This window comes from Lacerta agilis, chromosome 7 (genome assembly GCF_009819535.1).
Source record: "Lacerta agilis isolate rLacAgi1 chromosome 7, rLacAgi1.pri, whole genome shotgun sequence".
Classification (NCBI taxonomy): domain Eukaryota; kingdom Metazoa; phylum Chordata; class Lepidosauria; order Squamata; family Lacertidae; genus Lacerta; species Lacerta agilis.
In genome coordinates this window covers 30,320,524-30,344,472 of record NC_046318.1, presented here as the reverse complement: position 1 = coordinate 30,344,472, position 23,949 = coordinate 30,320,524, and the positions used below count along the sequence as shown (strand labels likewise).

At 44.3% G+C, this 23,949-nt stretch overlaps 2 protein-coding genes across 5 annotated transcripts in view; one reads left to right on the top strand and one right to left on the bottom strand.

The window, feature by feature from the left end:
* Nucleotides 1–2,031, bottom strand: part of CARMIL1 (capping protein regulator and myosin 1 linker 1) — a 134,958-nt gene extending 132,927 nt beyond the window's left edge. For 2 of the 4 annotated variants that reach the window (XM_033154726.1, XM_033154725.1), the window contains exon 1: nucleotides 1,866–2,030. In XM_033154726.1, the coding sequence (XP_033010617.1) occupies nucleotides 1,866–1,905 (40 nt within the window). In that variant the 5' untranslated portion in view covers nucleotides 1,906–2,030. Of the gene's footprint in view, nucleotides 1–1,865 lie in introns of all 4 variants that reach the window. The other 2 variants (XM_033154724.1, XM_033154727.1) reach the window with 2 other exon arrangements.
* LOC117049787 (cytidine monophosphate-N-acetylneuraminic acid hydroxylase-like) overlaps nucleotides 1–23,949 on the top strand; it is a 55,475-nt gene that overhangs the window by 753 nt on the left and 30,773 nt on the right. The gene's annotated exons all lie outside the window — the stretch shown is intronic.

The following is a 23,949-nucleotide window of genomic DNA, read 5'->3' as shown; positions in this document are numbered from 1 at the left end:
TTGAGAAACATAACTACATATATGTAAACAGTTTGAGGTATCCATTTCTGTGTCACATTCTAGCACAGTAAACAAAATCCAGAGCAGAGCTGTACAGGTGAGGATTCTTAATAGATTCCATTGAGAAATATGGGTCAACAAAACAAATGGGTTGCAATCTGGTACACGTTTGGCAGCAAATACTGCTGCCAGGATCTGGCTATCTGATTTCACCAGGGTAATATTAGTGGATGGTCTAAAGTTATTAATCAGGATTATGTGGAATAGGGCTTTCATTTCCTTTTCGTGCTCCTCCACACAGTATCATTTCCCCCCAAAAAATGTTTCTTTTCATTTGCATTTGTAGAAGACTAAATAACATATGCAGGTAAACCTAAAAGGGTCGCCCTCAACTTATGCCCAGCTGTTTCAAGAAGCAGCCATCATATATGTACTTGCATTAGCAGTAACGAGATTAGAGGAAGAGGAGCAGTGAATGGTGGATAGTCAAGATAAAAAGAAAATGCTGCATCTGGAAGGATAAGACGACTTGCCTTTTGCTGGAGAAACCACTATGCCTCAGGCTACAGTCCTGGGCACACTTAATGTAGGAATAAGCTTCACTGAACTCAGCTAGACATAGTCTCAAGTAACATACCAAGGATCAGTTTCAGTTCCCTCTCTGTAAAATGGAAACCCCATGAAATTGCATGGCATGTTTGAGGTGGACCAGGCAAAGGAAATATTGTTGCACACCCCATGAGCCTTATTGATACGACACACTCAATATTATAGTAAGTAACTAAATCTTGTTGTAAACTGTCCTGGGAACTTGGCTATAGGGCAGTTCATAAATGCCTAAAGAGACTACTTACCCCAATAAATAATAATTTTCACAGGGATATATTTTTAATCAAGAAGGGCTGAATTGCCAGCCATATTGGCTCCCAGTCCCTTGCAAATTGAGACACAGGGAAGAGACTTCTTGAAATCTCCATATCCACAGTCTGAACAGCAACAGATGCTCTGGCAGTCCTCTCCTTATGCACCTGAGCATCTTAGCCCATCCACCTAGCAGCTTGGCTTGCACAGCGAAGCAAGGTCCATAAGCAAAACACTCTGGAGCTTATTTGCACCGGAGAAGGAAATGCTAGGAGGTTCTGCCAGCTTTTTAAGCATCACTTTTCGCTCGCAAGACCACCAAGCGATGGAATAATGATAATCCAAGAACCCTTTTACATTCTTCGCGCGCAAGAGACTTGACATATGTCTGTGGAAGAGCAGGAGGGGAGAGATCATCGCTAGGGTTGGAGGCTCCTATGGGGCCAGTTGGGGAGAGCCAGTAGGGCGAGGGTGGCGAGGAAATACTGGCGTTGAGAAACGAGCCGCCTTTCAGTCCCTCGAGAGGGTTAAATATTGCTTTTTCACTTAGTTGGCTCAGAGATGCCGAAAGCTGCGCTCCGTTTGCTTAGTTAAAAGGCTGCCTAATCTTCTCCTCCGCCCCGTAAGCAAATCTCCTCCAGCAACAGCGATGCCAAAAAAACAGGGGAGGGGGCGGAAGCGAGAGCTGCTTCAGTTTACAAACGACCCCCACCACCACTGCCACCCGCACCTTTCCACCCGTCTCCCAGAGAAAACGAGTAACTGCAGCTTCCCACCACGCCTCTCCATTCCCAAAGGAGCATTTAATGCAGAAGACAACAGGATATGGGCGAGGAAGGCGTCGGGGGGGGGGCAGGGAGGAGGCAGGCAGGCATAGACTTTAGCACTCACCTTAATACCCCTGACAGGAAGCGACCCCCCTCCTCCTAACATCTCCCAGTTAAGTGCCCATTATGAACCCAGGAAGAGAAATGGGGGGTGGAGGAGGCGAGGAACATGCTTACCTAGCAACTCTTTGGGAACGTCGGAGCTCTCTTCAGTCATCGTTCCCCCCGTCTTCTCCACGGCGAGGTGTGTGTGCGTGTGCGCGCTGGTTGCTGGGGACAACTCGCGCCTCCTCGCCACGAAATAACTGCCCGAAACGCAATTATTTGGGAGTAGGAAAAACAGGAGAGGGAGGGGCAACGAGCCTGCTGCTGCTGCTGGTGTCTCTCTCCCTCCTTTCTACCCTTAAAAAATCGGTAGGTTTAAAAAAAAAAGACCAAAAACCGGAGGGTTACTTAGAAGATTATTGCTACATGACGCCTCTCCATTTCGGCTGCAAGGGGAAAGGGGCGAGAGAGGTCCAAAGGCGGAATGGTCTCCTCGAGGCAGAGACCGCAGCTCAAGCCACCTTCCGCGGCGCTAATCCCCTTCGCCGCCGCCGCTGCGTCTGCGCTCGTCAGGCTCGCCTTCCCTTCCTCCTTCCTCCTTCCCGCTTTCCCCTCCTGCCTCACGCAGCCGCCTCCTGGCTTGAGGTGCAAGCGGAAAGCGTGGGTGGAGGAGGAGGAGGAGGAGGAGGACGTCGTCGTAGTGGCGGTGGCGGCATTCCTTACTCCCGCAGAGAAAAGCCCAGCCCCGGCGGAGGGCTTCGCTTCGTACGCGCCCACACGTGCGCCCGGCTCCAACCGAGAGGCGGCCTCTTCACCTCGCGAGAGCCGCCGCGAGGAGGGTTGCTCTGTCTCTCGCTAAAGCAGCAGAAAGACTTTCTTCTCTACTCAGCCGCGTTTCCTGCCAGCCCTACATTTGCAACAGATTCCATGCGCGCGGCCAGGGAGGGAGGGAGGGAGGGAGGGAAGGGGGTGGAAGAAGAATTAAGGACATTTGTAGCAATCCCCTTGGTCCCTCCTCCCTCCCCTCTCAAATCACAGGATCCAGCAGCAAAGAGAGCGCCGGAGAGAGATCGGGGGGCCATCTGCTGGTTTGAGGCGGTCAAACCTGGGCAAAAACAGGGGGGGATCCCTTCCCTCAGTCCTACCCACTTCTTGGCTCCTGCTGCTGCCACCCACCCACCCCATCCTCACCGTGAATCCCGAAGCAAGTGGTTGTTTTGAGAAGCTGCACATGGAATAAGCCGCATCGAACTAAAAGGGTTTTGACTCCGAGTAGACACACATAGGACTGGGCTGGAGTGTACACTTACATGTAAAGGGTACTTGGCATGGCAGTGGAGGGGTTCATGTCTAAAAAGAGGTATGGGGCCCAGGAGTGGGCTCTAATTAAACCTGGAAAATAAAGAGAGTAATCAAGCAGTGCCAGCCTCAGGGACTAATTAGGGCCTGGCTGTGTGGCCCATCTTCTGCTGCAGGGGTAAAAATGGATATGGAACAAGGGGGAAATGTGCCTTTTACTTAGGCTTGTGGAACCTATAATCCTGCAGGTACTGTTAGACTAGCGAGCCCATTGTTAATACAGTGGTACCTTGGTTTGCATACGTTTTGGATTACAATCATGTCAAACCCAGAAGTGTGTGTCCCAGTTTGTAACCTTTTTTTGGATTACAACCCATAATTTTTTTGGATTATGAACAATTTTTTTGAGGCCCTATTGGTGAAAGCTCAGATATGCTGATGACACAACCTTGATGGCAGAAAGTGAGGATGAATTAAAGAACCTTTTAATGAGGGTGAAAGAGGAGAGCGCAAAATATGGTCTGAAGCTCAACATCAAAAAAACTAAGATCATGGGCACTGGTCCCATCACCTCCTGGCAAATAGAAGGGGAAGAAATGGAGGCAGTGAGAGATTTCACTTTCTTGAGTTCCATGATCACTGCAGATGGAGACAGCAGTCACGAAATTAGAAGACGCCTGCTTCTTGGGAGAAAAGCAATGACAAACCTAGACAGCATCTTAAAAAGCAAAGACATCACCTTGCCAACAAAGGTCCGTATAGTTAAAGCTATGGTTTTCCCAGTAGTAATGTACGGAAGTGAGAGCTGGACCATAAAGAAGGCTGATCGCTGAAGAATTGATGCTTTTGAATTATGGTGCTGGAGGAGACTTCTGAGAGTCCCATGGACTGCAAGAAGATCAAACCTATCCATTCTTAAAGAAATCAGGCCTGAATGCTCACTAGAAGGACAGATCCTGAAGTTGAGGCTCCAGTACTTTGGCCACCTCATGAGAAGAGAAGACTCCCTAGAAAAGACCCTGATGTTGGGAAAGATGGAAGGCACAGGAGAAGGGGACGACAGAGGATGAGATGGTTGGACCGTGTTCTCGAAGCTACTAACATGAGTTTGGCCAAACTGCGAGAGGCAGTGAAGGATAGGTGTGCCTGGCGTGCTCTGGTCCATGGGGTCACGAAGAGTCGGACACGACTGAACAACAACAACAAATTGGTGAAAGCGTGCCTTGGGATACAACCTGTTTTGGTTTACAAACGGACCTCCAGAACGGATTATGGTTGTAAACCAAGGTAACACTGTACTAGCTGGAGGTGATGCGAGTTGGAACTACATCTGGAGGACCACCAGTTCCACATTCCCGTTTTACTACTGCTAATAAAAAAGAATTTTTATTATTTGTACCCTGCCCACCTGACAGGGTTGCCCCAGCCACTCTGCACAGCTTCCAACAAATATAAAAGCATAACAAAACATCAAACCAGAAAAGGTTCCTGATGCATGGCTGCCTTCAGAGGTCTTCTAAAAGTTGAATAGTTCTTTATCTCCATGACATCTGATGGGAGGGCGTTCCACTGGGAGGGCGTGACTACCTGGTTCCCTGTAACTTCACTCAGTGAGGGAACTGCCAGAAGGCTCTCGGATCTGGACCTCAATGTCCGGGCTGAACGATGGGGCTGGAGACTTCCAGAGATGCATTTAGTGTGGTCACTCTTTCTCTACACCATCACCACAAGTGCTGTTATCTGCTTGGTAGATAAAACCTGCTGTTACCACTACAAGCATGTTTAACTTCAGGAGCTTTACCTTGGAGAGAGGCCTGCCACTGACATATTAATGGATGGTTCAAGATCCCCTGAGGGCTTGTGCCATTTGTCTAATAAGAAGACAGACTGGCCAGCTGGCCATGTACCTAGAGGTTCTTTTTTAGTCCCATTAATGAATGCTTTCTGTGTACCCAGTGGCACATACAGGGCAGCATCTCTAGGAGTCACAAAATTAAATAACAATTTTTAAATGGAGAGCAACAGGGCTATGGGCTGAAATAGTAGGTGAGATACTTGTAAAATTATGGATATACTTTTGTTACAAAAGAGGGTTTTTTCATGTCAAAAAGCAGTAGAGATATCTTCATTGTCCAGAGAAATTCAGGACAGTCAACATTATCATTAGTTACCTTTTTTCTTCTTCTTCTATTGCTCTCCTATCCTCTTCTGTCCTGCTTCAACAATCCCTTTATTATCTTTTGCCCAAGATAAGCTTTTCTGCAATTCCTTTGAAGCAAGAAATTCCATTCCGTCATATAAGAATGCAATGCACAAACAGTGCCTTCTACTTTGTGGCCTGACTGCAAGACGGGAGTTCCTAGCATATACGTTTCATCTTATTTTGATTGTATTAAATGAAATTATTTTTGCGTCAATTATGTTTTAATTAACTTTTCTTCTTCAATTGGTCTTTGTCAGGCTTTGCTCAAAATTGCATGCCCAAACGAAAACTTGTACTGTCATATAATCACCACTCATTTGAATTGGGTAACAGCAATTTAAGGGTTTGCTTTTAATTCAGCATAAACGGGCTCTTGCCTTTTTTAAAACCCATGGCAAAGACTCTGTGCTTTTCAAGAACTGCCTGTTTGGCATCGGTTCCCCTGGTGAACTTCCTCTTTCTTGTGTGGAAGCACGGTAATGGGGAGACTGCATCTGTTCAGCCTGCCATGTATTAAAGGACAGTTCTAGCCTAATACATATTTCAAATATAATATTTGCTTTTTCACACACATTAAGAACATATGTAGAGGATAAGCTCTGCATGTAGAAGATCCCAGGTTAAGTCCCTTCTCAGAAATATTGGCAAACTGCTCCCAGCTGTTCTTCCATGTGTAGAAAACAACACTGAACTGGATGGGCCAATGGATTGAGGATAGGAATTGTTGCTCTCACTGTGCTTCACAGGTTTCCTTTCCTGCCGTGGGGCCTCCAGGCAGGGGCGGAGGAAGGGGGTGCGGTGTGGACGGACTGCTCCAGGTGTCTTTGCTGAGGGGGGTGACATTTGGCGCACTGCCCGCCCACGACTCCCAAGTCTACCCTGAGCCATCTGGGGAAGGGGGAGCTGCGCTGCTTTGCCAGCAGCATTCTCCCCTTCCCCCTTTGTTTTGACAGCTGGGGGAGGCTTGGGAGTTGTGGGCGGGCGGCACGCCAAATGTCCTCCATCAGTGGCTTGCTCCGCCCCCCTGGGTGGCTAGCTCTGCATTGACTGCAGGGTGCGTGCGCTGCTCTGTGCACTCAAGCAGCTACCCCGTGCCTGGGAGGGCACCCTCCACACACACACCCTTGGGAGCGCACCCACCCTGGACAGCACAGGCATATGCTTCACTGCTGCCTCCAGCAGTTGAGGTGGGAAAAGTTCCTGCCAGGAACACCATCACTGCTATGCAGCATATGAAATATGTGGTGGCAGCATTTTTTAATATATATATATGAGCTAGGGGTTAGTTTCCTGTTAACTTTTGGCATTCCTGAGTCTCTTCAACCCCTCCCATTTCTGCCAAAAAAAAAAAAAGTTCCTATGGGAAGCTACTTTAAATAGTTAAAAAAATTACCAGCTCTCATAAATTTACTCCGGGGAAAACAGCAAAGAATCTCGGGGCACCTTAAAGATTTCACAAAATATATTTCCACAGGATTTTGTAGACAAGAGTCCACTTAGCCAAATGCATTATGTTCCAGAGATGCTCCTAGTTGAACCAGTCTTCTTCTGTGGCCATGTTGTGTGAAAAGCATTGGTGGCTTTTTCTTTTTCTTTCTGTTGATGTAATTAAATTCCATACTAAATGCAAATGACAGGCCCCACTTCAGTTTAAAAAACAAAACAAAAACCCAACAGAAAACATAGGAGATTCAGTTCATAGAATATCCATTCGTGCCACTTTTACAATTTACGATATCGTTCCCAAATTTACCCACTTTTCCACATTTCCAGCAGTTATGGATATAATTTGCTCCACTCTTTAACAGCAGACGTTTCATTCATTCATTCATTCATTCATTCATTCATTCATTCATTAGATTTATACCCCATCCTTTATCACTTTCATGATCCCCGAGTGGAGAATTGTTAACAGGTGGGGGTTGCTAGACATTGAGGAATCAAACACCAACTTATAAGGATGTCATGTACATGGCAGTAAGAATTTTATGGGGTTCCGCTGTGCATGCCTGGCCTTGATTTCCTCTGGAGGTCACAGGATGTTTATGACATTTTGTAATATTGGAATTTATTTACAGATATACAGGTTGATTCACAGCTGAATATTCCATACCCCCTATTAGATTTGGTGGGGCAGCAATCACCTTTAGATCTTTGCAGAGAGCAGCTCAGTCATCTTTGTATATTTTAGCCTGAATCTTGTCTTTCGCATCTGCAGAACTGCAGGCTTCCTTGCATTATCAACATTCCTTAAGGGGGAGGAAGGAGAGCCTAGGCCGACCATTCCAGCAGGCAAAGCAGTCCAGCAGGTTTGACCAGTTTTGAATTGGTTAACTCTCTCCTCCAAACTTAAGACTCACTGGACTTCCAGCAGTTCGTCCAGATCTCATAACAATGTCTTGAAATAGTTCTGCCTTATGCTGCTATGAGGCGATAAAAGCCGGACTGTTAGAGAAAATAATTTCACAAGTTACATCGCTAATATCTGTTGCAAACGTTTTATTAACTTCTTACTAATGTGGACCGTTAAAATTAATCTTCAGCTTTGTTACTATAAGGACCATTACATTTTTATCTGCTTGCCACTCTCTTACAAGAGCCCTGTGTGTTCTAATTAGAGCTAAACAGAATAGAATAACTGCTGATGTTTGTATTTTCAAAGGAGAGGTACAGCCATTGTCACACGGTAACCCAATTATCGATGTGCAATACCTCCTCTTCTCCACCTTATTAACTGAAGAATGGGTGTTTTTCACTTTGACCAGGAGCATCTGTTTCTCCCACCCTTCACACTATTTCCTTAATATCTAGTCTGAAGATGACTTCTTGCTTACTACTTTGTGAATATTAAATGAATTTGTTTGCCCCTTCCTTCTTTCTTACCAAACCTTGCAGCCTCCTTACACTCTCTCCCCTCAGTCCTTGCCCCCTCAGGGTTGCGTTCGTAGTACAAACGTCGCAGCCTGAAAACAATTGTCATATATAGAATGGAAGAAGAGTGCGCTCTCTTCCCCAATCTCGAAAACAGAGGAGATTATTTCTCAGTTAAAATTGCTATTTTTTGTGCTTGTGGTTGATAAAGCTTCAAAGGGCATTACACCCCAGACGTAGGAGCCAACTCCTTGGTGCCGAGGTCTCTTTGCCCCTCCCCAATAAAATATTTGAAGGGTGGACAGCCCCCCCAAAAGTTGATGTGCATTGCAATTCAAATGGTGCACATGTGCCTCATCATGTGATGGGAGGGATTACCCAGTATTTTATTCAACTTGGTACTCCTGATTCCAGATCCAAAATCAGTCTTGAATACAGTGGTACCTCGGTTTAAGATCAGTCCTGTTTACGAACTATTCGGTTTATGAACTCCGCAAAACCAGAAGTAGTGTTCCGGTTTGCAAACTTTACCTCGGTGTGCTGGCCCTGGGGGTGCCCAGCCCAGTGGACAGTGGGTGGGAAGACCAGAAACTCGCCCGGGGCTGAGCAGGGGCATGGTCAGCAGTCCAGCAGTTTCTATTTTTTATTTTGTATTAAATGTGAAGGCACCAACATAAGTCAATGTAAGGATTAAAGATACCAGTTAATTAGGAACAGAAATCCAAACCACATAAGGGAAATGAAACAACCCATTTTATTTAACAATACTACAAGTTCAACAAATTTGTCCCAGAAGGTCTCTATCACAATAATATGCTCAGAAAGCTACCAACCACAACAGCAGATGATTGCCAAAAAGTGGGGGAGGCTTGCTCAATGGCAATCAAACATGCACCTTCAGCTATGGCCAGTCTTCCAGTTTTCTGGCAGAAGCAACACCAAAACCTTCTCTGGCTGGTCGTTGGAATATGTGAGTCAGTCTTAGAAGCTACTGGAGGGACCCCAATGAAGATTCAGAAAAAGTGATTTTCATGAAAGGCAGTAGGGCCTGGTCTGTATCTCAAAGATAAATGTGTCTGTTAACAGCATGTCACAATGTCTATGCATGTAACACTTCTGTTAATCGTGAACTACCCACAAAACTGACTGCAACACAGTGGGGTTTCTGGCAGTAACCCCCCTGCTTTTACTGAGGTAGTAGAGTTATCCATTTAAACAGAAAGAGTTAGGGTTACCCCACAAGGCACATTCTGTAGAAACATTAGGTCTCTGCTTTGGTATAAATATTCAAAGTGTTGGTGCTGACCTTGAAAGCCCTAAACGGCCTTGGTCCTATATACCTGAAGGAGCGTCTCCACCCCCATCAATCAGCCCGGACACTGAGATCCAGCGCTGAGGGCCTTCTGGCGGTTCCCTCACTGCGAGAAGCAAAGCTACAGGGAACCAGGCAGAGGGCCTTCTCGGTAATGGCGCCCGCCCTGTGGAACACCCTCCCAGCAGAGGTCAAAGAGATAAATAACTATCTGACATTCAGAAAATACCTGAAGGCAGCCCTGTTTAGGGAAGTTTTTAACCTGTGATATTTTAAATGTATTTTAATATCTGTTGGAGGCTGCCCAAAGTGTCTGGGGGTACCCAGCCAGATGGGCGGGGTACAAATAATAAATTATTATTATTATTATTATTATTATTATTATTATTATTATTATGAACAGTTTGGAATTGTAGTTTTTATTTCTGAGTTTGCCAGTGCCGGATCGACAGATTTTGTCATCGGGACAAAAGCCTGCACTATTGCCCTCCTTCGTCCCCTTTGTGGCACTCACTTGCCCTCCCTCTCAGAGAAAGGGAGGGAAAGTATCCACATTATCTATTGATCTTTAAATCTGTAGACATAACTATTTTTATGCTAGTAAAAACAAGCTGCAGCAGAACCGAAACAGCAGCAAGGCTCTTGCCTTTTTTCTCCCTTTATTGCCCTCTTTTTCCTGGTTTACCTGCCCATTTTTATTGTATTGCTGCTGCTGTTTTCATGTGACTAGGCTGAGTACTGGAAGGGACTCAGCTTGCCTTAGACCAGGATTTCCCAAATCATGTCTTCTTTACCACTGACTATTCTGTCCAGTAAATAAGCGGTTATTCATTGGATCAAGACTGGTTGTCAGTTGTCTGTTTTTTCATTCCTGCTGACTGCAGTCAGTTTGCCTTTGCTTTGCAACTTTATTATTAATCTTTATCCTTCCCCCCCCCCCATGCACAAACCATTGCTGGCAGTAATCTTAACTGTTCCACTGACAGGAAAAATTATAGGGTGCTCAACACACAATGATAATTCTCTTTCTCTGGCACTAATTCATTTGCGCTGCCATCGGGGAAGCACCATCAAGCTTTCAATGCATTATCAGTTCCTTATTGATAGGAGACATTCACTGCCTGCACATTCTTCACGGGAGGTCAAAATGAGCTTGCATTCTGTGGTGTCCTGTTGAATTTTCTACCCTGGGAAATTCTGTTAGTTTCTGGTTTCAGCTCTCTGGACTGCCAGCAAAATTAGCACAGAAGAAAAATGCTTTTAAAAGAGTGTGAGATACAAATTGTTATAAACCTATCAGCCTTTTCTTCAGATAACAGGGTCTGGCATTTGTGACACAGCTAAAATTATTTGGATTATCTTTAGGGCTGCCAAGAAAAACCTCTGCCAGAATTGATTTAAGAACGTTTTGCACATTGAAGGGTACAGCTTCACCTTTTCTCAGGAGCTTTTTTCCTTGGGAGCTGTCAACCAATTCCCGCCCCCCCCCCCCCCCCTCAAAATTGTTTCATCATTAGAGGGTTGGACACGTTACAATAAAATAAAATTCAAAGTCTGTGTTGTTGTACTACTTACCTCACATCTTCCAGTCATAACACCAATGTCAGAAAAGTCTCAAGTGGGTTTTTCTTTTGAAAAGGAGATATACCTAGAGGCACATCACCTTTCTTTGCCTACTTGAAAGCTATCAATAGCCTGTTGTTATCTCAAAGTGTCTGCATAAGTGTCACTAACTGCATGATTCTATGCATTATGTTTGTGCTGTAAAAAGTGTATTTGAGCCTCTGTTGTACTTTCTGTGGCATGCATGAATGCTGTCAATGTGGGAGAGAACCCGAGATGGAAAAATAAATGTGCACTTGAACAATTTTATATTTATGTTTTATATTTCTGTCAAGAGCCAATTTAAGCCTCATACATATATTTAGGAGGATATGTAGCTGCAACTTCTTCTCCCCCCCCCCGGAATTTATATCCTGCCCTTTCTCCCCAAAGAGATCAACACATAAAATAAAATCATAAAATAAACTAAGGAAGCATTATAAGAACATGCTCCCAATTTTAGGGTTGCAAGGAGCAGTATTTTTCAATCGTCAAATTCCTGGGTAAACGGGGATTTATTTATTTTTTTAAAGAGAATTGTCATGAAAGTCAATAATAATGATTATTTATTAAATTTGTATACCACCCTTCATCTGAAGATTACATAATGAAGGAGACAGACAATCAGGGAACCACCACTGAAAAGGCCCAGTCAGAAAGCCTTCAGTGGCAACACCACTAAAAAGGCCTCCCCTGCCAATCTCACAGAGCATGCCAGCCAGTAAATCACACAGCTCAAAGTTGGAGTTACCAGTTAACTCTTTATTAACACTTTTCTGATTCCAATGGAATGGATAGGTGAAGCTGTGTGTCATAAACATATAGATGACACCGTGGCCCAAACCCCCAGATGACAGCTCTCAATTGTTTCATATAGACGTAAAGTAGCACAGGACTGAATGGACTCTTGTGGGACTCCACAGACCCCAAGCCATGGAGCTGAGTAATGATCTCCTAGCTTCTGCAGGTAGCAGCAGAACGCCTGTAATACAGAACTTCCAACTCCTACTTCCTTGAGCCAATCCAGAAAAACACCATGACTAGTGGTATCCAAAGTAGCTGAGAAACAGGAGGGTCACACAGGTTTGTCTTGTCTCTCTCCTCATTGTAACTGCACAGAATATGGGGTAGTGTATGAATTTATGAAAACATGTTTTGGATTTGTAAATCATTAATCCTGCTCAGCTAAAAATAATTAGTGGTCCTTCCATTGTGTTTCACAAAGGATTAAATAAAACCCCAAAGCATGAATCTCCTCTGATATATTTTTTTAAATTTCATTGGTTTTTTTCCCTTAAAAAAAAATCCATTCACAACCTGAATGTGTTTTGAAATCAGAACTTGGCCTCACATGATGCAGAAATGTCTGAAAACCTGTGGAGACATCCTAAAATAACAGGATGGTGGGCAGGGACATCCCCAGGAGACCAAGGAAGAACTTGTAGTATATTGCTTTGCTAGTATTGGTGTGTGATTTAGCCATAATTAATTTTGTATTGGGAAAATGTGACACACACACACACACACACACCAACAGCAAAATATAGGCTGTCAGCTCAGCAGCTCAGGATGAACATGAATACAATTAGACTCTTGACAAAGCTCATTAGTATTTTATCTGCAGCATTGATGGGATTATTCAATGGGGGGAAGGTTGTTCTCACAAATTTCCTAGCTATGATTACAAAAGAAAAGAGAGAGAGAAGGGATGGGGGTAGGGAGCAATTACTGCTTTTTAATTTTCATCTCTCCCTAGTCCTAAATGCATTAAAATAACTAAACGTGATAGAGTAATTCTAGACAGGTGAGGCTCAACTGATACTTTCTCACCAAGCAAAGGTGCTAAAATGTTATCATGTGTTACAGGACGGGGGGATATGAAAGCATTTTGCACTTCCTGAAAATCACCCTTGGCTGCAATGCTGTGAGACAATGGAAGAATAATAAAATATGACAATTTGGGAAAATGTGTTTGTAACTACAGGTGAAGACTCTTGAAGAAGAATTCCTTAGTCATGGAGCAGAAATGTTACAAGGGCTTTAAGGAATCAGGTAGTCCTTGGACCCAAGTTGTTCTGGGTTTTATGTATAATTATTGCTTTGAGGGAGGGCAGAATAGTTTTATTCCTCTCAATATTTTTATATTGTGGCTTTGCATTGTTTTCATTCTTATATATACCACCTTGAAATCCGTTTTTGGATGAAGGTACAGTTAAGAAAAAATACATTTAAAAAGGATAGGTGTCTATGCGAAAAAATGGGGCTGCCCTATTGATATTCCAGGTTTCATTTATAAAGGTGTGGCATAGTACTTTGGATACTTGGAAAGATCATACACCAGTACTACAACATATGCTTTGGGTGGAGAAGGTACCATTCCCCGGCCTCCCCAGTTAAAAGGATTTTAAGCAGTAGGGGTGGAAAAGACCCAGCTGAGGTGTCAGAGAATGTAGACCGTAAGATTAGGGTTTGCTAGGTGAGAGAAACACATGATTCACTGTAAGGCAGCATCATATATTCATGCGAATATATTCACCTGATTGCTGAAATGAATGAGCATTTGTGGAATGCCACCTTGGCTTCAATGGGATGCAACAAGGTAAAAATGTCTGCCGACGCTGAAAAGTCAGAATCAAATAAATAAATAAATAAATAAGAGGCACTTGGTAACCACATGGCTTATTTACCCTGTCCCTCCTGTGATGCTGGAAATTCTAAGCCCCATTCCGCAGATGGGTCACCACAGTTCAGCTGTTGAGAAAAAGGGGACCCCACAGACCAAGAACTGAGCTTGTTCCTACTCCACAAAACACTGACTTAGATTCTGCATTATAGAAGGTGCCCTGTAGAGTCTAATGGTGTGGTTAGAGATGTGAAGGCCCAGAAAAAATCCATTTTTATCCATTTTTTTTCCTGAAGCCTTTTTTGTTTTTTCCCGAAAAATTGAAAAAAGAAAAAATAGATTATGGAATGTTTTATTTTAACATGATGAATAAAATATTTTAAGATAAGGGGTCCAAATATTTTATAAATCATTTCTAAAAAATATGTATGGTATCAGATTATTCTAATTTCTTGTGAGGACAAGCAAGTCCTAGGTTACAAACTGAACTCTCCAATGCAAGAACAAGATACATTTCTTCCTTTAGGAGGTGCTGTTGTCACCAGAAAAGAAAAAGGTTTGGAAACACACTAAATCAAGAAATAAGCTGACATGTGAAAGGGTAGAGAAGCTTGTTTCAATCCAAGCAAACATTCAGTTTTTAGAAGTCCATAATAACTGTGATAATGACAGACACAACAGAGTAGCTGCAGAAGCAGAGACTGAAACCGATACTGATCATTACAGCTCAGAAAATGATTCTGATTAAATTTCATGCCCATTCATTGAAACTTAGTCCCACTTCCTTCTTCAGTTCTTTTTATGGAAATGTTTTTTTAAAAATACTGTGGAGAGGAAATATGAATAATCGTTACTTCTGGATTTTTAAAAATTGTTTTGTGGAGTGTTTTTTTTTTTGTTCCACATAAAATAGTAAACAGTTCAGGAGATTGTTGCTCCATTTGTTACAAATACAAATAAATATTATTTTAAAAGTAAATTCTGTTCCTAATAGTTGTTTGGATACACTATATTTTTAATATGCTAGTTGTGATAATTTTATGCCCATTAAAATTGTGCATAGTTATATTTTATGTTTCTAAAGTAACAGAATGACTTTCAATCTGGAAAAGAAAAAAGAAGTGCTAATGTAGCATTTTTTCAATTTTTCCGATAATTTCCATCCCCCCCCCCCAAAAAAAAACCCAGAAAAAAAACTGGGGTGTTTTTTTCCGAGCTTCAAAATTTCCGGAAATTTTACATCTCTAGGTGTGGTACATACAGTACTCCTGTTTACTCCAGGCGCTGCCAGCTTCCGGTTTGGGAAGCAGTTTGCACACAACATTATCCACAATCCATATCTATCCTGTTGTTTCTTATGAAAACCTATCGTTTGGTGCCTTTCATCCCAAACCAGCCTCAATCCAAATTGAGACAAAGAACAATTTAGCTGCATTTTAAGACAGTAATATGCACACAGCCAAAAACTATGTCCACAGTTACCTCAGGACAAATTCTTCTTCCCTTGAGATCCTGGGTTCCTCTCTTCCTAATAGCAAGGAACAGCAGGGAACTGATTTTTTCACCACACCCTTCTTTCTGATGAGAAAAATGAAACTACAGTAACCGTGAAACACTTCTTCATGTGAGGGAGGATTGACACCTAGTGGCGTAACGCTGTCAAAAGAAAGAAAAACTGAACATGTGAATTCCCCCAGTATTCTTAACTTCTGTACGGTCATGTTGCAGATGCAAAATATATTCGTGTACATATAGATTATTCAGTATTAAATCATCTGGCCTAGCATAATCTTTTCCCTTTTATCCTTGACTAATACTTGTGCTTATGCACCTTTAAAGAGACGTGTGCCTGGAATGGCAAACTGTCTTCCTCCAAACAAAATAAAAAATTAAAAAAATTCCTTCCAGTAGCACCTTAGAGAACAACTAAGTTTGTTATTGGTATGAGCTTTTGCGTGTCAAGGTCCCTAAGCCACCCCTCAAATAAAACACACTTCACACAGAAATTTAAGTTTAAGGTTTTTGGCATAATTTTGGCAACAACTTTATTAATACAAAATGTGAGTGGTTGCTTAGGCATTGGTTCCAACTATCTGTCCCTGCCTGGGGACAGACTGACATCCGCCCGCCCGCGGAAGTCAGTAAAGGGAAAACATTTTGGGGAGAGAATGGGAGCCGGGGGTCTGACCCTCGCCTCTCCCCTAATGCTCCCAGGGGCTCTTGCATGGCCCTAGCCCCCTGCCAGGGGGTATGGACAAAAGCATGGTGAGCCCCTGGATTCCTTTAATGGAATTCCCCGCGTAGCAGCAGCATTGGAGAGGGAGGCACAGCTAATCCTTACCCCTCCACCAACCAATTTAATAACCAATGCCTAACCGCCAATCGAGCTCCAAAGCTCGCCACCAAACCACTCACAACCACAACCATTCCTTCAAAACCAACACACATCATTCAACCAGGTGTCATTCCCCTGCGGGGGAAGACAGCAAATCATGTTCGCTCCGCACACCACCAACGCTGCGGGAGGACCTCCATAGGTCACACTCGACTGCACCAAAGGAAGGAATTCCTCCCAAGGCATTCCCCGTCTGGACATCCAGGATACGCTGCCATGGGCAGTAGGGTCGATGGCGCCCCAGTCCAGACGCATCAGCACGCTTGCCAGCCTAGTGCACAATGCTGAGGCCATCCATCCAAATGTGCACAGCTGCTCCTATGAAAAAGGAAATAACAGACAAGCATCAGCACAGGCATCACTGGCGACACTTCCCGACATAACCCTTGTCAGCGTCCGGCTTCCAATGACCCGTATTCATAATCCTGTCCACTGACAGGCCCCAGTGCACAGCCTTTGTCGCAGCACCTATTTGGAGAGGATGAAACATGTTCAGCGGCAGGCAAGCCGCAGGCTGCCATAACTAGCGCACAACAAGAGCAAATTGATGGCTGGCTAACGGGAACCCAATATCGTGTACTAGGAGTGGACCAGTCCCTCAGGGACGAAGGGCCAAATATTCCTGGTATCCATAACCGGGCAAGGGCCCGCCTCACCTATGGCCTGAAGCCTGATGGTGGCATACCCTCTGCCCACTAGGTCTGTCTTAAAGCTCCTGACTCCAAAGACAAGCTCCAAAGCTGATAGGGAAAATCATGTAGCAAAAAGCCTCTAGACTCTCAGCCCCATGCTGGCTCCCACACAGGTTCCCCAACCCTCATTGCCCAAAATTGCAAAGAAATATGCAGCAGAAAGGGGTTCTGCCTCAATCTTTGACCAGCAGACAAGTCTTAACTTGGTGCAGGTAATGCATAGAAGGTCAAATTGACGTTCTCCCTGCCCGCTGTCATCAGAGGTTGGAGCATACTCCAACTTTCCAAGGCCCTGCACACAACATACTTTGCGCAAGGTCTCTGGGAAAATAAGTTCCATCAAAAAATGAAATTGCAGCGGACTGAATCCTGATAGTTTTAATGGCGTGTCCGATCTGCAGCAGGAGAGCCAAATACCGCAGCACCTGCTAAGAGGATGGGGGCAAATTCCTCTGAATGGCCGAGGACTGCCAGCGAAAGGCTGAGAAATCAGTCTAGGCCTTCTCATAAGACCTAAAAGCGGAAGGGGGAATCTGCTATTTCCCATCATACTAATTGTTGCCAAATTGCCACAGTAGCTCTGGAAAGTCCGGCTATAGCTGGGCATCCAGAGTCCAGGATCTGAAGCTCTCCATCTTAAGCAGTGCAGCTGGAAGGCACGTAACAGGGCGGAGACTCTACTGGAGCGTGAGGACCGTTTTTGCCCAGATGCTCACCACTGCCTGGTTATCAGACCAAAGCAGATCCGACAGTCACTGAACTCCCCAGTCCAGATGTGCACTGCTACTACAGTGGGGAAAACTCAAGAAAAGTTAGGTCACATGATTGCCTCGTCACCGCAGACTTGAGGTCATGGCTTTGCAAATCCACAGCCTTCAAGGCAGACAGGTTCTCCATAGGCAAGTGGTATGTTTTAGCAACGTTATCCATCTGGATCCCTAAATACATTAAAAGGGGATAATAGGGTCCTCTGTCTAATCTGCTCCTCAGTGAGGGGAAAAAAGGACACCCAGCTCCTCAGTGAGGGAATAAAAGGCGTCCAGTAAGACTACACAGTCGTTGGTGTCCCATGATCAAGCCAGGAAAATAATCAAGATGATGAGTTACCCGAGTGAACCAAACTTAACTCGCTATGCCCGATCAAAGAAGGTGCTAAAGGACTCGAATGCTGCACAGGCTACTGCTCAGCTCATTGGCATCACCTAATCAATATAATAAGCTCCATCCCTATGAAAGCTCGACCACTTAAAATCTTGAGGGTGAATGGCAATAACCTAAAGCCGATTCATTAACACCCTTTTGCCCACAAGGCCCCTCCTCCAGGTTTGTTGGTTTATTTGTTTATTTGTTGATAAGCTTAATGGAATAACGTTCCGACGGGATGGTGTCGTTCACCGGGGGGGGGGGTGCCTTTGGGGTGAATAAATTATGGATCAGCCAGAAAGCGCATGGGGCTTTCTCAGGGACAATCCCCTGCTTCACTTCACTATACTTGCTTCACTTTCTAACGCTTGGGGAATTTCATTCTAAAAGTGGAGCCACGTCAGCAGTCCATACAGCCTCGTCTCTACGATCCCAGCGAGCTGTGGGGATCTCGGCAGCCCTGTGTCTAGCATTCCGTCATGACGAATTGCCACTACCATGCCAGCCATGAAAATGCCTTGTAATTAGGGACTGAGAACAATCAAGTGTAAGGCTCGTTTTGAAAAGCAGCAGCTAAAATCCCTGCAATATTTGAAAGCCAACAAGCCAACACTCAAAAATTTCCTCTACCTTAGGGTGGAGCTGAAAGGCCTGGGGTGGCCTCACTCTGACCCCAGTAGAGGTCTAAGGTGATATCTGAATCGCATCAGAGCACAAGGACTATGTACCTGACAATGAAGTGGAATCATCATCCCCTGCTCCTCTTTGCCCTCCTCCTGGATCGCCGCCACCAATGACGCCTCCTTCCGGAAGAAGGCACCCGTGGCGCCAGCAAGTCATTCTCTGCCAGAGGCAACCTCTGGAGGCATCTGGGAGAGGCTGTTGAAGAAGAGGAAGTGTCGCCTCTGTGCCTTTCGGCCCGCTTTCCGGAACGCTTCCTATGGCGACGTTTTCCATCTGAAGATGTTCTGGTGGGCACTGGCAGACTCTCCTCTGCAGAAGACTCTTATGCCGGATCCTGCACCGAAGTACCTGGGAGAGGCTGAAGAGAGGAAACAGGTAAGATACCAACCATCGAAGAAGGTCCGGGTAAGGAACTGAAAAGACCTCTCGGAATGGGAGGGGGCCTTTTGCCGCCCCCTCCTCCTAGCTGCCCGCCGAGCCAATGCTCCCACCACCCTCGCTGCAGCCTGCGGAGGAGAAGGAACTGTATTCCGATAAAATTTGGAATCAGAAAATAAAACTCCCGATGGTGGGCGCTCCTCTCCTCCCTCCTCGCTGGATGCCGAAGAACCAGGAGACGGAGCCCCAACCAGATGCAGTGGCACTGATTGAGCACTGGTTTGAGGGGCGGAGCATTGAAGGAGACCATCCATTCCAGACGCAAAGCGGGCCAAGGCTTCTGGTGAGCCAGACTTGCTATGAATGAGTCAACACAGCCCACAGCGTGACTAGGTGCAGGAGAGCTCAAGGACTGTGACAGCCCTTTGATGGCCTTTTTTCCGGAATGGAGGAAACGGGCTGAGCTGAGGCCTTTTTCGGAGCCATTCCAGCTGTGTACAAACAGGATAAAAGCAGGTATACAATCACAAACCCAACTTGTAAGATTATCAACCTTTAACTTGATAATTATTGTCTTAATTCACTTATTAATTCGATAGCCATTGTTGAACAATAAACTTCAGAAACCTAGAGGCTGCAACCTTTAAAAAACAGCCCATTAGTCTGCAGAGTTAAAAATTAAAAAATTAAAATTAAAATTAAGCCACTAAACACAGGACAATGTTGCCTTTTGCAACTAAGGTGCAGTTTGCCCTATGGCCACTAGGGGCCGCAGGAAGCGAGGCTCTCTTTCAAGATGGCGTTCCCGCTAAAATTGCACATGAAATTAGGGGGAAGCCCCAAGTTGGCATTCCCGCCAGTACAGTACTTCTTGGCTGGGCAGTAAAGAGTTCATCCAGAAGAATCAACATAGCATTGTGGAGTTGGAAGGGACCCCGGGGGTCATCTAGTCCAACTATACAACTGCCCCATGCACCAAAGCCCCAGGGGCTGAAGTGTGATTTGCCAACCACTAGGCAGAGAGCTGGACCATAAAGAAGACTGATCGCCAAAGAATTGATGCTTTTGAATTATGGTGCTGGAGGAGACTCTTAAGAGTCCCATAGACTGCAAAAAGATCAAACTTATCCATCCTTAAAGAAATCAGCCCTGAGTGCTCACTGGAAGGACAGGTCCTGAAGTTGAGGCTCCAGTACTTTGGCCACCTCATGAGAAGAGAAGACTCCCTAGAAAAGACCCTGATGTTGGGAAAGATGGAGGGCACAAGGAGAAGGGGACGGCAGAGGATGAGATGGTTGGACAGTGTTCTCGAAGCGACTAGCATGAATTTGGCCAAACTACGGGAGGCGGTGAAAGACAGGCGTGCCTGGCGTGCTCTGGTCCATGGGGTCACAAAGAGTCGGACACGACTGAACGACTGAACACACACACACACACACACACAAGATGGTATGTTTGATGTTGCTGGGCCAGTAATGGTGTTGTCTGGGTGTATGTGGCAGCAAAGTTGGCATCTGGGTTTATTGCAGGCTCTGGTACCAGTGTCCATGTTAATATATTCATTCATTCATTCATTCATTCATTCATTTTAAAAATCATTTTTATTAGATTTTCCAATTCAACAACCAATCAAAATCACTTTAAAATATTCCAAATTACATTCTGAATTATTTTTACAAATTTCAAATATTTCCAATATTCTGCCAAATTATAAATTTTTAATTTTAGGACTTCCCATGCTTCAAATGTAAGGAGTTTCTGATTAACCATTTCCCATTGCCATCCATTCCATTCCGATGTTTTCGCAGCCTCTGAGGTGTTCCAGCAAGCAAGATAAAACAAATCAAACAATGTTTCTGTGTGGGTTTAAGTTCATAGTCTGCTTCCAAAAATCATATTGTCCCTTGTCTCACTGGTATTCTTATTAAATCCAAAAGTCTGATCACAGGCAGTCGCCATCTTGACTCAGTCCCGATGAAATCCAAACATAGTTTTTATAGCTTTTCCCACCTGGCTGGTTTGCACTTGGACCTTTTCAGGAGAGGTTTGCCAATCATATTGAACATTCATAAATTATGAGTTATTTTTTAAGCTTGCCTCTCCCTATGGTTCAGTGTTACGCAGCCCAGATTTTATCTTCCAACATGGCAAAATTCCCAATTAAGCAGCATCATTCCTCACGGAGCCAAAGATTTTCTGGGAAACCACCCAAAATTCTCTAAAGATAAATCAACCAGTAGCCAAGGGGTTCTGTCTGTGCCAAAATCAACAAACTGAAGTGCTTTTTACCCTCTTCCAAGTACAGTAAATAAAAAATAAAAAATATAGTTCCTTATTAAATAGGGACAGCACTATTGTATGCTATTTTCATTTCCACACAGTTTATAATTATGGAGCTAAATTATGTCCGCAAACTTCCAGTCTTTCAAATCTCGCTTGTAATAAATAATGAAAACGGCTCTTCTAGGGAGGTTTTGCCCATTGATATAGTGTAATAAAACAAAGTACAATAACAGAGGCAGAGGCTCTCCCCCCTTTCTGTCCCGTTCCCACATACCGATGAGATATTAAAATCTTCTTCCTTTTGATCTTCTTAGCTTCTCAGTGGCTGAGTTATTTAGTGAAATGCTTTTCCTCCTTCTGCTTGAAGCATGCCCAAGACTTATCTCTAATTTTAATTTTTAAGCGTTGGGGCTTGTGCGTGGATAGGGTGGCCTCTGGGAGTGCCTTCCCTCGTGGGGGGTAACCACCCTGCCCCCCGCTCCTCCTTCCTCGGAATTCAGAGCAGGTTTGATAGGCATCTGCGGGTGAGGCAGTTCTTCCCATAGCCCGCGGGAAGAATTTGGGAGGCTGATCACCCCCATCTCAGCCTCTAATTGCCCCACGAGGGTCAGAGAGATGTTATAAGTCAGCCATTTCCTGACACACCCAAGCAGAAGTTGGTACCAGTGTCCATGTTAAGTCCTGTTGTTGTATTATTGTGGGTGAGAAGTTGTTTAAGTTTGGGTGGCTGTCTGTAGGCAATTAAAGGTCTTCCTCCCAGAGCTTGAGAAAGAGAACTGTCATTGTCTAGGAGAGGTTGTAGATCTCTGATGATGTGTTGTACTGTTTTTTTCTTGGGAGCTGTATATGATTACTAGTGGTGTTCTGTTATTTTCTTTTTTGGGTCTGTCTTGCAGCAAGTTCTCTCTGGGTATCAGTCTAGCTCTGTTGATCTATTGTTTAACTGCATCAGGTGTATATTTTAGTTCTAAAAAGGTTTGCTGGAGATCTCTTAGGTGAGAGTCTCTGTCTGTAGAGTTGGAACAATGTGGCTGTAACATAGGGCCTGGCTATATACAATGGATTGTTTGGTATGTTTGGGATGGTAGCTAGAAGCATGTAGATATGTTTGTCGGTCAGTTGGTTTATGCTATAAGGTGGTGTTTATGTGTCCATCCTGTATTTTTATAGTAGTGTCCAAAAAATGTATTTCTTGCATGGAATGGTTCATTGTTAGGTTGATGATAGGATGAAAGTCATTGAATGTCTGGTGGAAGGTGTCCAGGGTCTGTTGACCATGTGTGCAAATAAAAAAAAATCGTCAATGCATCGCAGGTACAAGAGAGGTTTGAGTGGGTAGGAGTTTAGGAAATGTTCTAAATCTGCCATGAAGATGTTGGCATACTGTGGGTCCATGTGGGTGCCCATTGCTGTGCCGCTGATCTGGAGAAACAGATCATCACCAAATTTGAAGTTGTGGGTAAGGACAAAATGACAGAGTTTGGTAGCAAAGTCCATTGTGGTTTTATCTGAAATGGTGTTCCTTATAGCTTGTAAACCATTGTTGTGTGGAATGTTGGTATACAGAGATTCCACATCCATAGTGACTACAATGGCATTGTTAGGAAGATTATTCAAAGATTGCATTTTCCTCAGAAAATCTGTGGTGTCACGTATGTATCTGGGAGCACTGATGGCATATTGTTTCAGAACAGAGTCCATATAACCGGAAACACCCACTGTAATAGTGCCAATACCTGAGATGATGGGGCGTCCTGGATTTCCTGGTTTGTGTATTTTAGGTAGAAGATAAAAAGTTCCTGGTCAAGGTTCTGCTGGTGTGTTAGTGAGAATCTGTTCTTGGATGTGTGGGGGTAGCTCCTTGACAATATTGTTCAGTTCTTTTTTGTATTCTTGTGTGGGGTCTGAGTCCAATTTTATGTGAAAGGTGGTATTGGAAAGTTGTCTGTGAGCCTCCTGGATGTAATCAGGTTTGTTCATGATGACGACAGCTCCACCCTTGTCCACCTCTTTAATTAAAATGTCTGGGTTGTTCCTGAGATTATCTATGGCTCTCCTTTCAGCATGGTTTAGATTTTGTTGTAAGCGGTGGTGTTTTCTGGTCACATCCGTTTGGATTTTGTGGCAGAAGCAATCGATGTACAGATCTAGTGTGGCATTGTGTCCATCAGGAGGGGTCCATGTGGAGTCCCTTTTTGTGTAACATTTTTTTGGTGGTAGTTGGTGGTCAATGTTCTGTTCATTAATGTGTTTGGAGGGTGGTGGTTGTTCCCCAGTAGGTTGAAAGATGTGTTGTGAAGATGTTGTTTGTTCTTTGTCTTGTTCTTGTGTGTGTTGGAAGTACTCCTTCAGGCGTAAATGGCGGAAAAATGCTTCCAAGTCACTGCAGAACTGAATCATGTGTGGGGATTTGGCAGGGCAGAATGATAGTCCACATGGAAGGACTGACTCCTCAGGTGGGCTGAGTGTTTGCTGTGAGAGATTGACAATATTGTTGATCTTGTTTTTCCAGTAACTCCAGTTGAGAGTGGTAAATGGTTTGTTTTTCCTTGTGGAACTTTTGCAAGCTGGGTGATTCCTAATAGAGTTGTCCAGTACAGAGAGTTCCTCCTTCATTAACTTCTGTCTGGAGTACAGAACGCCGATCAGATGTTTGAGCAGCTTTTTGGAGAGAGAGTGGCATAGTTTCCTTGCATATTCAGTAGGATTAGTGGATTGTAGAGGGTTTTTA